At 41.2% G+C, this 17,130-nt stretch overlaps 1 protein-coding gene across 1 annotated transcript; it reads right to left on the reverse strand.

Moving 5' to 3' along the window:
• Positions 1 to 1,255: 1,255 nt before the first annotated feature.
• Positions 1,256 to 16,892, reverse strand: gabrg1 (gamma-aminobutyric acid type A receptor subunit gamma1). Its single transcript, XM_030081978.1, has 10 exons — positions 16,792 to 16,892; positions 13,899 to 14,195; positions 11,928 to 12,088; positions 10,177 to 10,244; positions 5,618 to 5,838; positions 5,194 to 5,276; positions 4,036 to 4,173; positions 3,468 to 3,620; positions 2,338 to 2,540; positions 1,256 to 1,571 (listed from the first exon to the last, which is right to left on the reverse strand). The coding sequence occupies exons 1-10, from the start codon at positions 16,890 to 16,892 to the stop codon at positions 1,290 to 1,292; spliced, it is 1,707 nt and encodes a 568-aa protein (XP_029937838.1). The 3' UTR covers positions 1,256 to 1,289.
• Between the last annotated feature and the right edge of the window lie 238 nt (positions 16,893 to 17,130).

Here is a 17,130-nt window from a genome sequence, read left to right on the forward strand (position 1 = left end):
GATATTTATGAGAGGGTACAATATTACCCATCCAGGACTACAAAGTGCAATGCACTTTCATTTTCCTTTCCCTCAACAGTGTCAACAATAGCACGATGGCAGAGAGTAAACAAACATTTTGAAGATTTTTTTTGTTGTTGTTTTTTATCCTTGATGGCAATATCTCCTCTTCATGCAGATTTGCGCTGTAGTTGCACAAAAATTGTTCAGAGGCAGAGCTGCTCTGGAGGCAGAACTAATCTAACTGTTTAGACTTAAAGGACCATACCAGTGATATAAATTTGCAGCCCATTCACTACAATTAAACCACATTTTACGTTGCTACAAATCATTTTGCAAATCATGTGAGGGTACTAACTATTTCACAACATAAAATCAACATTTTAAATATGAATTTTTGGTTGAAAAACCCACCTTTTTATAATGTTACGCTTGTGCAGCTAACAAAGTCATTGTCATTCATAAACCACTAATAATTTGCAAACATTTCCCTAGGGACTTTCTCCAGGACCATTTCACTCCACCCAATTTAGTCATCAAAACACAACAGTGCTCCTGCTTTTAGGAAAACTGATGTGGAGGACTTTATTACAGTGATGGAATACTGGTGTGAAGAAAGTTTAAGTCTCTCAAAGTTCGTAAGGAATGAATAGAAACCTGCATGGCTGCATGGCAAAAGTAGGAAAAATGATCAGAGTTCTAAAATATGACTGCTTGCTTTGGAAAAAGATCAGTGGAAACGTGAAATGTGTATACAATTTGTAGATATTATGCTAAACATGCAGAATCACTAGGATGGCCCTTTAAGTCTCATTGGGCAGAGCTAAAGCCCCTCAGTTTTACTGGCTGACTGACCCCCCCAGTGGAAAAGGCAAGGGAATAAGAGAGGAGGTAGCTAATATTATGAAGTTCAGCATAAAATACCATCTACCCATACTTCATTATCTAGGTTAGCTGGTTAGCCTAGTTATAGCAAAGTCAACTTACTAATTCAACTAGTTACCTCACCTGCTGACCTTCAAAGATCATTTCCATAAATATGAATGAATGCAAACAAGAAGTCACTGCCATTTGTATTTTTACTGATATTTTCACCAGAGGTCCTTCACTGCCATAAAGGTTTACTCATTAACTACCCAGAAAAACTTTCACTCTTTGAATCCGCCTATCGAGGTAAACTTCGATAGGCAGAATCAACTGAGAGATTATTTCCACCGTCAGTGCAGTTCTGCCTTTTAAAAATATTTATGAGAAAAAAATATCAATCTGCCCTCTTCATGGCGTTTGTTTTATAGATACAGGTACCCTATCCAGTAAACCAAATTAAAAAGGCCAAAGGCGGTGGGAAAGAATATTCGTGAGTATGAGTCGATCTTGGAAACCCGCACGTGCATCCTGTTCTCACGCCAGGCACCTGAACGGCAGTCGTCGAAGCAGCAGAAAAAGCTGGCGCAGTCTTTTCCATCCAAACACTCGTAGGCGTAGTCATCCTCCTCGTGATAGGGCACAATATTGTTCATCTGGAGAAGGGATGTCCCGGGACGGATGTTCACCATACTAGATGTTTTCTGCTGGGGTCGGGGGTGGGGGTGAGGAGACAAAGTCGTCAGTGTTGTATTTGCTCTAAATTCAGACTTTAACATCGAACAATTCTTAGATTTTAAAGTGTGTAGGTAACTTCTCTTCATAATTTTGACAATTCAGCATTATACATGGAGGGTCTGATCCAAACTAAATGCACTGAGAAAAAATGTGGTCTTCTGAGCTACTCCTGGGGCTGTAATGTTATTTGTTAAAAACCACTCAGTCCCAAATCGAACAACCAATCATGTCAAGGAAGCATCACGATCTCAGTCCAATCATGTCTTGTGCACATGCATGTGTGCCACTCCTGTGCATGCTTGCTCCCCCTGCCCCAAAAAACTCTGCCTTGCCTATCTTAGCTATAGTAATTTAGCTCAGCTTACTGTAGCTGTGGTTTGCCAGCTCCTAGTTCCTCCTTCAATTGGTATCAGAGCCACGTGCACAAGCATGCATATGGGTTGGACAAGGTATCTCTCAGTTGGGTGCTGTTTGAGTTCAAATTCTTGACAAAAGCCTAGCCAATCTAAAAAGTTACCTACACAAGCTTTACCATTTGACATAAGAGTGTTTTTAATTGTAACTCTGATTAATGTAGGGGCATTTGGAAGAACTCCTATTCAAGAAATTGATGCCAAGAAACTTTGCCTGATTGTAGTAGTTGGGTCGACTAGACTATGCAACTCATGTCTGTCCATTTGTTAAAAGATGGCATTGGATGGGTTCAAAAGCCAAATGATGAAGTGCATTAGGAACCTGTGTGTTGTTGTTAGTCTTGGCCTTCTTGGTCTGTCTGTTGCTGGTGAAGTAGTGCAGAGTGCCGTACTCCATGAGCGCAGCGAAGGTGAAGATGAAACAGACAGACACGAACAAGTCCATGGCAGTGACGTAGGACACCTTGGGCAGGGACTTCCGGGAGATGGTGCTTAAAGTTGTCATGGTGAGCACTGTGGTAATGCCTGGAAGGGAAATCACAGACACTAATAAAGTTGCTAGAATATCAACTGCATCACAAAATAACACATTCTGCTGAGATTTGAATGTTAAATCCTTTCTTGATCTATGTTCTCATGTGTTCCTGGGCTCCTTGATGCAATTATTGACACAATATGTAATCATGGAAGCATGATGCCAAAACTAGAGAGCAAAGAATGAATAAAGGTCAAAGGCTGGTGACTTGATTAACAAAAATGAAAGGAATTTTTGGAGAGAACAGCAGCCGGACATTTCTCTGTTTTCTGTGAAGGAGCAGCTCAGATTGTCGCAAAAGTGAGAATAGCTGATCCACCTTAGAGGCCAGTCCACCTTAAGTGAGCCTGGTTATGTCTGGCTAATCCACTGACACCAACTTTAGGCTAAAATGGACCGGCAATAGACTCAGCCAATCCCCAATAGCCAATTATTTTTTGCCCATCTAGGCTTTTTGCCCAAACCTAGATGTCATCATATAGGAGTTCTGGTTGTTAAAGCCCTTAAAATTCAGTTACTTCCTGCTGCCAGTGTGTGAAAGTGGCCTAGTGCAGCTCTGAATCTTTTCTTTGGTCACCTCAACAAAATAAAATTTCCAAACATGGAAACAAGGAGACTAGTTTTCAGATTATCAACTGATAACTTACAACTGAATGCCCCATACCGGACTCCTTTGCTGCACAGCTGAATATGAGCATGACTGGGACCGGCCGAGCTAATAATATATTAGTGACATAAAATGTTAGTGACATCATTTTTTGCGGGTGATCACAAGTGAGTATAATAGTCCGCAAGCAGTTATTGTTTGCTGGGTTTGGGTATTGGAGAATATACATCTAAATAATCATTTGGTGAGGCATCTGGCAAGTCAGACAGTGTTTCAGTTAAACTCTGCAGGACATAAAACTAGATCAAACCCAGAGATGTGCGAGCTGGGACTGCATCCTTGTTGATCCAAAACGAGACCCAGGACAAGACCACGATCATACTGCATGGAATGTAGGTCTGAATGGTGAAGTAGCCCATCCTCCGACTCAGGTCAAAAAAGATTGTCATGATCACGTATTCCCCTAAAAAAGCAAGACAACGAGACATAACTTATAGCAAAGAAAGGTAAGATAGTACTGTAAGATAGTAAGATAGCTTTTCCCATGTTACGTGCATCTGTTTGGAAATTGTGCATCTGTTTCAGGCCAAGCTGCATTTTGGAAAATTAGCATAGTCAGCTTTTTTGTGCCCCATGAGCAAACTTATCACAATTTTTTTCCATGTTATGTGAATCTGTTCTTAAGTTATATACTTGTTTGTGATTGGACACACCCACTCCTATGCCCCTTTCAGAACAATCAACATAAAAAGTTAATCAGCTCCTTCATGGCTCATCACTAGCCTTCCTAAAGTTTTGTGCAAATCCATTCCTACACACACACACACACACACACACACACAAACACACACACACAGGACGTAGCAACAATCTCTCACCTGACTGGGTATGTGCCACCTCAGAGGTGTTCCTCAACCCCACAAAGGCAAACTGGTAGAGTCTCCAGTAGCGCTGGTCTGCCACCTCCACCGAGCGTCTTTGCCAACGGTACATGATCTCATTCTTAGGATAACCGTCTACAGAAGCCCACACAAATACACACACACACATACACAAGATAAATTATTAGGATCCACGCCAATGTCTAATAATATTAATGAGACAGCACATATCTGCCAATGTCTGTACATCACAAGAAGACACTGCACTATGGCAAGGCAAAGGGGAGCATTCAAGATGGAACTGACCAGCCAGTCTCATGAAATTTTTTGAAATGAGTATGTCTTAAAATGCAAATAATGTGCTCTGAGCACAAATAAGTGGGGGAATACATTTCCTCACCAGGACAGGATTACATGATACACTTACCTTCAACTCCACTGGGCCTGGCTCCATTCCGACAAAATGAAAAAGTTTACTACAGTTTTAATGTTTGTTTGTTTTTTTTTCTCTTTAACTTTGACCAGAACCATAATCTCACCTTAACCAAATTGCATAATTGGCAAACCATGGCAAAAATTAACCAAAATTATTTCAATTCCTTAAACCTAACTGTTAGCTAGCTGTATCATGTGACAAACAGGAGAAATCTACTTTGTAGGCGAAGAATGTAATCGTCATGTGACTTATCATGTACGCATGTAATCTGCATTTCAGAGTTCATGCTCATTTCACAAAATTTTGCAAGACTGTCTTAGAACTGACTTTTGTCCTCAACTCCATGGAATGGTCTTGCATTTTTCACTGGTGTGTGGAGGGTTATGATCATGACAAGACGTGGGAAGCTAAAGCACGATGCAATAGACGGATGGAGAATGACACAGACAGCATGAATCAGATTGAGAAAGGGTGCATAATTCATTAGTCTGTCAGAGAAAATGGGACTGGGTGACCTCCTTTCTCCGCCGGTGGAGCAGATGATAGATTGGTACAGGCTTAGGGAGGGCAGCCTCAAGCAGATGGGCCTTTTCGTGGGTGGGGGGGGAAGGACCACTGACACTAGCCCACACAAGGGCCCCTTTCTCTGGGCAAGTTACTGAAGCTGAAGTCGAGATGACGGATTAAAACATGGGAGGGGAAAGTGTTTGAACACCTACAGCTTGAAAACTCCAGCGGACACGAGTGCTCATCCATTGGAAAGTTATGCAGCTTAAGGTAGCATTCCGCATTAATAGTCAACCTGACAAAAACAGAATTGTGACAGAAAGAAAGCAAGTCTCAGCGTGTTTTACATTCCGTTTTGATGTTTTAACTCCCAAGTGTGACTTAGCAAATATGTACATGACCCTTGTGTTTCTGTCTTTTACTTATACCAACAAATGTAAAAAGAAAAAGAAAAAAAATGATCTTTAGATCATGCTTTGACAAATAACGGGCATCTAAAAGAGGGCTACATGACAGAATACAAATGCACACTAAAGCTGCACAAACAACAAAGATTTCTGAGAAGTTGATAGTTCAAAAACTCTAGAAATGGCTACCAAAGGGGCCACTTTAAAATTGACTATATGATTCCCCTACCTCAGTGTGTACATCACTCTCCCATTGCTCCACAGTCTCAGGAGGCGATTTGGAGTGGTGATCCAGTGGGCATCTGATTTCCGGGAATTCCTGAAGAATGTGTCAGGAATCCAGATTTTGCCTACCATGTTGCTGTTGAGCATGAGCAGTTTCATTGAGCTGTTGAACTTAAGGCGGCTGTCGTACCACGTCTGGGCGAAGAAGATGTCGATGGTGTATTCCTGCAACAGAGTACATAAATCCATGCAAATCCACCTACTGGCTTGAGCTTAAGGATATTAGGGTTCAATGGATATGTGTTTTCAAAGACCCATACCAACGCCAGTATTTCTGGATTGAAATCTGCACTTAGATGTAAATTATTTTTTAAAATGTAATCATTTAAAATTTTATAGTCCTATATGTTGAGTCCAAGGATAAACCAGATATTGTGTAGGCTCCTATCCTGGATATCCTGAACCAAGCTGCGGATCTGACCATTAAAAGCGTTAAATTCCTCCTGGGTTCTAATTAAATTTCTGCAGTCAGATTAGCACTAAACCTCTACACAAATGTGCTAGGTTTCCCATACACATCAATTGAAAGATGACATGACAATTTTGCGTAGGCTATAAAATATGTATATGCGAAAGTCAGACTTGCAAATTCACACATACAACCAATCGTTACACATACCCCCTGGGCGGTCAAATAAATGGAGTAGTAAAATCAATGGAGTAGATTTTGGCAGTGCCTCACCACCCTGTGCTGTATAACACAAGGCTTTCCACTAACAGCACTAAAGCAGCACTAAAACTTCCTAACCAAGAGTTCTCTCTTAAAGCCAAATGACAAAGCAGCTAAGACCAACTTGTACTTGGACCTGGAACGGCCAACTTACAAAGAAACTGGAACACTCAAACTAACCCTCAAATTACACTGGATGTGAAGTTCACGCGAATGGAAGCAAACAGCAGAACTTCTGCAGGGTAAATCACCTGGACCTGCTATGCTGGCAGCTTGGGCTGCAAGGGGAGGCATCCCCAAAGCGTCCCAGAGGAGGCACTGGATACTTCAACTATGCTCACACCTTATGTTTTTTAAAGTGTTAAAGCAGTTTTTTAAAGCACTGCAAAATAAGCGTCTAGCAAAAAGGGAAATCTATAAGCTCTTGTCTAGTAAAATAATCACTGCCGGGAGCAGGGTGGCATTTTAATTTTTCAGTCTAAATGATTTTTCTACTTGGCAGTAACAGAGAATAGACAAAACTTGGCTGTTTTTCTTTTACTTTTGTAGTGGAGTTTACTTCATCTGCAGCTGAATCATCTGCAGGACAAATGGGTTCACGGGACGCTGGACATCAGACTATCATCTATAAAAATTTTGACAACATGACGTTTATGTCAAGTCAGGAAAATGGATGCTCATATACCCTATGGAGGAAAATTCAGAATTCCTCCTTCTTGAAAGCATTCATTTCTCCTGAGGTTGCACTGTGAACATCACGACATAACAATAATGTTGTTTTTGTTTTTTTTTTTTAAATGTCAGCAGCATGAAACTATGAATTTAAAAGTAGCAGGCTGATACATTAATGGAAAACACTAACTAGCTCTGCTGTCATCATAATACCCTGACAATGAAGGCAATTCTTTTTTAAGGCTTGTTACCTGGAGTTTTGTGAGTGTGAAAGCAACTCTGTTGTTTGTGATTTGGGCTTTAGTGACTCCTCCTCACTCTTCACAGATTTAGGAGCTGCTTGTAAGACTCTTTGCTTAGCTCAAAACTGTAGGAGTCCTAAAGTTAGAACTAACATGGCCGTTATTTTTAGGAGTTGCTCATAAATCAGCAAGTTATTAACGACTTTTAGCCTTACAGGGATGGTAAACTAAAATATGTAATTTCTCGATAAAATATTTTTATTGCCATCACTAAAGGTAGAAAACATCGTGAAACTGAGAATCTGAAGTCCTCTCTATGCAGAGAGAGGCCCGGGAGTAACTCCTGACTCAAACAAGCAGTTTTCCTGGGGTCGGATTAAAAAGTCACTTTCATATGTGAGAGTGGGGGATATCCAATCAGAATCTGACTTCAGTTTTGGTTCCTCTCGCATGTGCTAGCTTCAACAAATGATAGTAACAGTAACTCAGTGTTTCCCCTATTTGTACCTCCACTGCTGCAGAATTTTTTACATTCAATTTTTTTACAAGAGGTACAAACACTACGCTATCGACGCTACACATTCAATTCACACGCCTGTGAATAAAGCATATAAACGAGAATCTTTGTGCTTACCTGATAATGTCGGCACAACAATTATAATAAGCACCAGATGGATGTCAGTGGAGTAAGTAATGCTGATCATGGATTATTCATTCCCTGAAGGGAAAACAATCCTGCAACTTCATGTAAGTGGCACACAGTAATGTTACAGTAAATGCAATCATTTCTCTGCTGGCTGGCAGCAATGAGAGGGGAACAAATGGATACATTTTTTTAGAGATGCCAAGTGGTGATGAAGCAGTCAACGTGACTAATTTGCTGGTAAAGGTTTACAGTGTAATAAGGAGGTGCAGCAGGAATGGTCCTCTTTCAGGCAGCAGATAACTGGGGCACTCCTGGTATCATGCAATGAATTACAGTGAGTAAGCTTCCTTTTCAGGAGTTCTCTAGCCTAGATTGATGCTGTGTTTAATGTGTCTCAGGACATGGATCGGCAGCACCTGATGCAGGGCCCATCAAACTGTGAAACCTGAGAAAGGGTTTTCTCTGCAATAAACAGGGTAGGATACTTAAGCAAGCAATATACGGTAATTATTTGACTTTATTCAAATCTCACCTCCCATGGGCCCCACATCCACTCATGTGTTGATTAATTCTTTATTTACAGGTGAGTACTGCCCTGAGAGATTGTTTTACAGGGGGGGAAACTTTGCCACTTGAATGCACTTGAGCACCAGTGGTCCAGCAGCAAGAGTTTCCTTTTCAGAGAGCCTCAGAGCTATTCTTTCATAGCCCTCGAAAGATCAAGTGCTCTCAGGCAGGATGCCAACTGTGACACCACAAGGATTTGTTTTAGACCCACCTTGAACCTTGAGGCTTTGGGAAGGAGGGCAGGGTAGCATTGGGAGCTTAAAGAAGAGGGAGGGAGGGAATGGAGGGGAGACGGTAAAAAGTAAAGTAAAAAGTTTGGGAGGAGGCACAAACCTTTTGGAGTGTTGTAGTATTATATGATTTTACTATATCTGCGTGGTGGTTGATATATTTTTGTTCAACAAATGTCAGTTGTTTTAAAGATTATGCTTTTATGTTCAATAAATGCAGGGGAGAGAGAGGGGAGGACCTGCAGCAAATGGCTCAGGCCGGGTTTGAAGCAGGACGCTGCGATCAGGACTCAACACAAGATGTGGCATGCACCCCCGTCTGGTGAGCCACCGGGGCGCCTGAGTAAAAGTGCATTTTATTAAATCTTGGTGTGTCTGTCTATGTAAGCTAGACAGACACTTCTAATGTGCACAAATGTACTGTATGCACTTGGCCTAAAAGCCCTTCAGGTGCTGGCAGACACACAGAAACCTCCCAGCAGGACGTGCTTTGCCAGCACACGAAGCTTGTGTGCAAAAAATTTTTCTTCACCTCTACTGTTACAACTTCATCCTGGGGGAAACACTGGTAACTGTTGGCGTGTTCGCACGGCATGCAGAGGATTATATCAGAGGACAGGAACAGGTGTAACCACCATGCCATCTAAATACAGAGCTCCAGCTGGCAGCGGCTGCAGTCATGGACTTTCTCACTTCAGTTCTACTACGAGCCTCCAGAATGCAAGTTTGGAGCTCTGCAGCTGGATGGTCGATCGGTGTTACCAGAGGCATGACAATAACATTACACTACAGGAACGCCCTCCCAGCCCTGCTGGAATGGATTACTGTGGAAAATACAGCATCTAAAACTCTGTTTTATTACATTTATTGACATTTACGAAGTCTCAGATCTTGGTGGTAGTACTCAAGATAGATCTCAGTAATGATACTACTAATAAAATCCCCATTTTTAACTGGGCTTAGCATCCCTTGAGGATGTTCTTGGACTATGGACTAAAGTTTTTACTGGACTGGCTTCTGGCAGGGACTGATCCACCTAACTAAGTCCAAACAACCAGTATAATTGGTTCTACCAGTAATGTTCTCTAATAGACCCTATATCTTTGAAATTTCTGAAAATGTTACAGTTTTCATACCATAAATTCTTGGAACTTGCTTTTTGTAACTGCTCAGTGTGTTCTTTTTTTATTTTGATAAGCAATAAATTGTTTATCTTTATTTAAGTAAACTGTCATCAATATTTTTCTGTTATGTCAAGAGGAAATAAAAACCCTCTATCAAAATTCAAACTAATAATTTTTTTTTTTTTTTGTTAGGGTCAGCAGGTCCTTGCAGCAAGGTGAACCACTCCACCTACTGAATCCTGGGAAAACTCAAGAATACATTACTGCTTAGAAACAAACAATTCAATTTATACATACAATGTATACATTCTAAAGAATGTTGCTAAAAATTCGACAATCTAGTGTGGCTCACCATGTTTATGGGGTCCACTGGTCCAATGCTGTTGACGTACACAGCTGTTTCAATCACTGTTGGCCTCACTGAAACACAAGTGCAAAAACACAGCAGTTTTCATGGCAGTTTTGTGGCCATGGTGTCACCAACACTGCTGTACCACACTGAACTGGTGCGCCGACTGTATATACTTGCAAAAACTAAACTTGACATAGCCTTAATGGTTTACTAATCGAGAGCCAAACTGGTGACCCTGTTACAATACTCAGTCAAGCTGTCAGTTCATAAACCATAAAACCTAAGTCAGTTATATTATTTGCACCATTCTATGACAGTAATCCATCAGTAGTTTAGACAATACTCTTCATACCATGTCCTGGTTGTGGGAGCACTTCACATCTACCAGCCAGCTCTCAAATCAAATTTTACAGGATCATCCATAGGTGGTAATTGCATAAGGAGATTGAGTGAAATGTAGTCCTTCTATCAAAACACTGCCTTACCATCAATTGTGATTTTTGCTGTGCTGATTTTCTAAGGAAAATGCATTTAGGCTGCTTAAAGGGCCCTATTTCTGTGCACCTTGGCAAATGGTACAAAGCATGGTTAAAGGTCCAGTGTGGCGGCATACATTTGACATTTTCGCAACAAGATGTGCTGATCAGCTATCCTCGTGTCCTTCCCCTCCAGAGCAGTGTGCATCACACAACGGTGCAGTGCCATTTTCATGATGACTGATCATTAGTGAGCAAGTGAGACAGAGAGACGGAGAGAAACATAGAGCGAACAGAAGCTGACGCTGCAGACCATTTTCTCACCCTTTCTTCTCCCTTTCTTTCTTCTTGGTCAATGAAAATATGAATGAATTAATTTCAGAGAATACAAAATGATTATACTTGCTTTCCCCTTTCATCTAAATATAAATTCCAAGCTATGACTTTGATTTGACAATAGTCAATAGCTATTTACAGTCATTGAGTCTGAAAAAAGACATTGTTAGATTATGTAGAGTTATAGGAAATGCAATGAAAAATTTCCTTGCCCTGTGTCTTCAACAGTTTTCAAATTCAATCTGGTATCTTAAGAGAGAGGAAATTACTCATCCCTAACCCTCACCCCTGCTGATCCTCTCTTCATCCCTAAAAAATACAGAATATCTGACTGATCATGCTAACAATGAGAAATGAAACTTCTCCATCTAGGCTGTCAGACACACTCAATGCCATTCCTATCACCATGGTAACAGCTCTCCAATTGGTAGAACTTGATTAAAGAATTCTGGGTAATGTACCTCTGCATTTGGAGTTGGGAATAAAGCCAATCTCTTAAAAACAAAGCTGAAATCGGATAAATATTGGTTTCTGGAGGAGCATAAACTATTGTATAACAGCTTTGTGGCTGATGGTAAAATGGATCTTGAATGGTTTATGCCAATTGTCATATTCACTGTGAGGAATTTGCCTTCCGCAACTCTCCACTCTGTCACAGTGAAGACCTTCTCATTGATGCATGAAAAAAAAAGTCTGTTTAGGTGTGCCTAAACAGATGCCTTTCACTAAGTAAGTCAGCTCTCAGTCCAAATCATCACTGAAATGCCATGGTTCTTTGAGTGGATTTTATGTTTCATGGAAGGATCTATCTGATATCACTTTGTCTGTAAAACATCAACTACAGCAACTAACCAAACATGAAATGACGATCACTACTTCATTGGAATTTCAGTGCAGAGAGGAGGTTTTCCAGCGTTCCAGGAGATGCGCTATACTTGCCTCCAATGTCAGGCCGTAGTTTGTTGTCATAGCCCTGCAGCAATTTATTTAAGATCAAGGTCACATCGCTCTCATAGACCTTGGGTGATAAAACCCATGTCTTATTTATGGGGACGTCCTCATAGTCCTCTTCTTCCTGTTTGCTGGGCCCAAACGCCGCACTAGACAGAGAGAGAAGAAATAATATTGTATGGTAAAGAGAAACAGAGAGAGTATCTGTGTGTGTGTACTATATGTGCATTTGATTAAGTGTGTGTGTATGTGGACACCGGGGACTATAGGGGAGTGTTAATGGAAACATGGAGCGAGATCACAGCACTAACTGCTCCATAGATTCTGCTGCGTAGGGATATTTCCTTCCCAATTTTATGCAGCATTGTTATAGAAATCTCCAAGGACAAAAACAAGATTGTGAGGCGTTTATTTGTTTTATGCTTATTTCAGCAAGGGATTTGAAGCCAGATAGCTTTCTCCACAAACATGGAGAGCACCCAAAACTCTCATAATTACAACCTATTATATTTTATGATCGCTGTGATCAATTTTACCAAAGACAATTTCTCGAAGCCATTTTAACAACATACACTAATCATGCAATGTTTCTACACCATGCTCTTATTCTTGGAAGAGAAAGGGTTGTGCAACAAGGTGTATTTGTATTAATACAAATACTGTTTCAAGGATTTAGGGAGGCAGAATGCTTAAAGAATTATGCAAAACAGATAGGGGCTTTTAAGGTGTAATATAACGTGATATGAAATAGAGCTGTAGGCAGATTGTGGGTCTCTTTTCAGCTGCCCTGCCATGTTGTCTGAGTAGCAGGCAGTTCTGCATGGCTGAACTCGCGGTCTGTGCCAAGGTGTGATGCTGCTGTTCCCTGTTAATGAACATGGATCCAATGTTGTTAAGGGACCTGAGGACTTGGCGTTCAGCCCAGGCCGTTCGATAGCTTCTCTCTGGACGTTTCTTATTACAATGGTCACAGCCCAAACCGTGGCAAAATAACCTAGTGCAGCAGAAACAAAGCCACTCGGTGCAACTATATGGACACTGTACTAGACATCAGGGGTGGTGATAACGCAATATATCACGGTACTTCCCCTTGATACGTTTTTGATACATACCAAGTATGGCTATTTAAGGGTTCAACTTAATTTGCACAGAGCACATTTGTTCGCTAACTTTAAGTGTTTTAACTGGAACTGTTCTGCTGTGATCATACTGCAGTTGTTGTGCATATTAAAATCACTGAAAAACATGATTAAGTCCTGCACATTGAAAAATGTTTTTTTTCAATGTGCAGTTACAGATCTTCAGTTACAGATTTCGTGATGTATCACCGTTGATACAATATATCTCAGGATCGTCTGTATCCTGATACCACTGTTATTGTGGGAAAATATTGCGATAGTATTGTATCATAAGATTGCCTGTGATTTCCACCCCTACTTGACAACTTAATTTTGTTTATCTGAACCCTATCATTTCAGAATGGCTGGTCCACTGAATGGGAATTATGGTCAAAAAGCAATGAAAAAAGCATTTTAGCCTTAACATTATGCTGTCAGAGGCTATTAAGTATGAAATAAATAAATACATAAATAAATACAAAAAAGGCCTAAATAAACACTACAATTTGATCTGTTGACAGAGCAACAAGTTACATTTCTTGCTGTGTGCCCCAGCTAGCTAACTCACAAATGGTTTGTCCATTTGTCATGTCTCTGCAAAGAAGTTGAAATTTCTCCTCTTTTGAGAAAATCCTTTTAATGACTGAGGGGAAATGCAGTGGGAGACTGACAGGCAGGTTGGGGCAGTGACAGTGGTTATGTGGTCATTGTACCAGACCATTGTGGTGAAGAAGGAGCTGAGCCAGAAGACGAGGCTCTTCATTTACTGGTTGATATCTGTTCCAGCCCTCGCTTAGGGTTAAAAGCTCTGGGTAGTGGCTGAAAGAATGAGATCTTTTGCAGGGTGGCCGGGTGCACCCTTAGGGATAGGGTGAGGAGCTTGGACATCTGTGAGGAGCTCGGAGTAGAGCCGCTGCTTCTCCTCATTGAAAGGAGCCAGCTTAGGTGTTTCAGGCATCTAGTCAGGATGCCTTCTGGTCGCCTCCTAGTGGAGGTGTTCTGGACACGTCCACCTGGAGGAGACCCCAGGGCAGATGCCAGACAACCTGGAATTATGTATCCTGGCTGGGCTGGGAACACCTTGGGATCCCCCAGGAGAAGCTGGTGGATGTGGCCCTGGAAAGGATCGTCTGGGCTGCTGCCACAACAACCCAGTCAATGAAATAAAATGAAAATGAAATGAATGAAATGAAACGAAATGAAAGCACAATCCAAATAGACCTTGAGTTTCACTGAAAGGCCAAGAAAGTGTCCAGCAGCTTTGCAAAGCTTCATCATAATTATGGAACTGCCGTACTCATGGTATAAGTCAAGGCTTTTGGCCAGAGGCTCTCTGATGTAGATTTGGGAGGTGACAGGGTGAACCTAGCTCTCTAAAAAGATGGGAAAGCCTTGTAAAGGTCTTAGCACTGACCTGTCTTCTGTAACGGTCAGCTGTATGATAAATAACAATTATTTTGGCAGGGTGGGCATGCCTTCACTTTTGCTTTCTCCTTCTTTGTCTGCATGATGGCTATCCAACAGTGGCTTTTCTTGGGATCCATCTACTGATCTACTCCTCACTCAGTGTATGTTTAGGACGCTTGATAACTAACTTGTCCTACTTGTCCTACTTTGAGAGGTGACCATGTTTAGTCCTAAGAACACTTTAAGCACTATTCCTATGAATAATTCTGTGAGCTTTAATAACAGATATCGGTCCTTCTTAGCAGTCCTCTAAGAAGTTCTTCATGTATCAAGAACATTCTTAACAAATGTGAAGATCCAGATTTCACACTGGGAAGGCTTATGTCATGGTCTTGTGGGCGCACATAAAGGCCAAGCTGTCAGTTGCATGCCATAAATATACATGAGTCAAGAAACTGAAAGTAGGAAAAGTCAGAGGCATATTTTGAAAGTTCAGCTCTCTCACTTATGTAATTCAAAAACAGCTGTCCAACTGGCCAAGGCTTTGACTTTTTACTGTTGTAACACACTTTTAGAACATATGGTAATTTATATCAAACTTTTCTGGTATATTCCTTTTAGTATATTCTCTGATAAGATGAAGACAGTTCCCGACATGAACATCTCTCTGGACCTGTACATTCCATCACTATTCATGATATGTCTTGTATTTGCGGGCTTTTGTTTAGCACAGCGCTGAATTCTGGTTTCTGGATTCTGATTCTTTAATTATCATGGTTCTCCTTGCTTACATTCCCTCTTGTTGTTACACAGAGATTCAGATATCAGATTTCTCCAGCTTGCCTAGGGAACTGATTGAACATCATCCATGCTATCTACAAAATCACATTTCTGCCAATCTTTTCCCAAAGCCACCAGTCATATTTTAGAACTCCGATATCATTTTTCTTACAGTTTTTACAGCCGTTGGTTTCCATTCATTCCACTACAATATGAAAATGAACTTTCAGAGGCTTCAAACTTTCTTCACACCAGTATTCCATCACCGTAATAAAGTCCTCCACATTCAATTTCCTAAAAGCAGCAGCACTGTTGTGTTTTGATGACTTGAAATTGGGGTGGAGTGAAACGCTCTCTCCGCCAGGGAAAATAGTCCCCAGGGAAACATTTGCTTTACACAGACAATTACCTGTTCTGTGGTCTGTGAATGTTGACAACTTTGTTAACCACAAATGCAAAACATTATAAAGTGTAAGTTTCAACCAAAAATTCCTATTTGAAAATTGATGGATCATGATCATGTGTCGTGAAAGCTTTGGTACCACAGATTTGCAAAATGGTTTGTTGAAAAGGGGGGAAAAAACAAATGTAAATTGTTGTAAAGGGGCCACAACATTCAAAATCACTGCTATGGTCCTTTAAGACTGTTTTTTCCCCTTAAGGTATCAACATTCTGATTTTTTTTTTTTTTTTTTTCTTAAAGGCAGTTTTGTTATGCCTTCGCAGTATCCAGTATTACAACATGATTGAATAAAGTGGACAGTCAGTGAATAGGCACCCTCTAGCCCTCATCTCCAGATTCTTCAGCTGTAACAGTAGGCCTGCACAATTCATATCTCATATCTCTGCCTGTATCACACTATTTGGGAAACAGCAGTTTTTACTGACGTAGAGATAGGTGAGTCAGTGATATATAACTTATGAGGATGAAGATCATCCATCATCCACCCTTCAGGATTATCGCTCAACAAACTAATGTTGCCTTGAGAGAGATTCAGGCTCTCCTATTTATTATTTATTTATTAATGTATTATCATGACAGTATTTCTGATTTAGGATATGGCAAACACCATGAAAACAAACATTTGCCCTACATTTGGCCTACTTCGCAAAGTTAACTGCAGATGTTTGGCTTAAAACTGTAATGCCAAAATGAAGTCACCGTTCTGTTTAGGCGACTGAAATCACTTTTCATGAAATCAAACGGTGTGACCCGTAAACTGATGCAGACACATTGCTCAAGGTTGATTTCAGGGACACACGGGATCAGTAACATTATCCCCCCACCCCCTTCCCCCAACGGCTCTTCCTTTCCACTCAAGAGCCTCAAGCTACCTGTTAAAATTAAATACTGCAAAATTAAATAATAGCACACAGCGTATGGAAGTGATTTATTCCTGTTCAGGGCAATGCAAAGCACACACAAAGACATCGTGGAGGCAGCAACATCTGCACCCATTCATTCTCAGTACAAACCAGCGGAAGACTGAGCCGCCTTTCAGCATCATGGAGATGCTTTTCTCGCTCATTCACATCAATGAACTTACCACAGTCCAAGGAGAGCGAGCAGCAGCCACGGATTCATCGCCTTGCTTTTGCCATGCTGCTGCAGAGCTCTCGCCACGATCGCAAACATCTCCCGGTTCATTGTTTTCCTGGGACGGGAAGAAAAAAATCACCTCAACGGTGTCGGTGATCTCCAGGCGCGAATAAAGAGAGAAATCCTCGCTGTGGTACAAGTGAAGGCGCGGCGATGGTTAATTGTGCCAGTGGTTGAATGTGAGCGATGCATACATTATGTTTGTGGAGGAAGAGGATGGTGGGAGATGAGAGGCTGCCTGGGCAACAGCCTGCAAGCCGCTGACTGTGCTCTAGTGGCTCTGCAG

Source organism: Myripristis murdjan, chromosome 22, assembly GCF_902150065.1.
Source record: "Myripristis murdjan chromosome 22, fMyrMur1.1, whole genome shotgun sequence".
Classification (NCBI taxonomy): Eukaryota; Metazoa; Chordata; class Actinopteri; order Holocentriformes; family Holocentridae; genus Myripristis; species Myripristis murdjan.

Coding starts and splice junctions, on each gene's coding strand:
- gabrg1 (XM_030081978.1), bottom strand. CDS start 16,892: ATGAACCGGGAGATGTTTGCGATCGTGGCGAGAGCTCTGCAGCAGCAT. Junction 10,245..11,927: donor ACTACGGCCTGACATTGGAG/GCAAGTATAGCG, acceptor CTTGTGTTTCAG/TGAGGCCAACAGTGATTGAA. Junction 1,572..2,337: donor AGACTAACAACAACACACAG/GTTCCTAATGCA, acceptor CCCCGACCCCAG/CAGAAAACATCTAGTATGGT.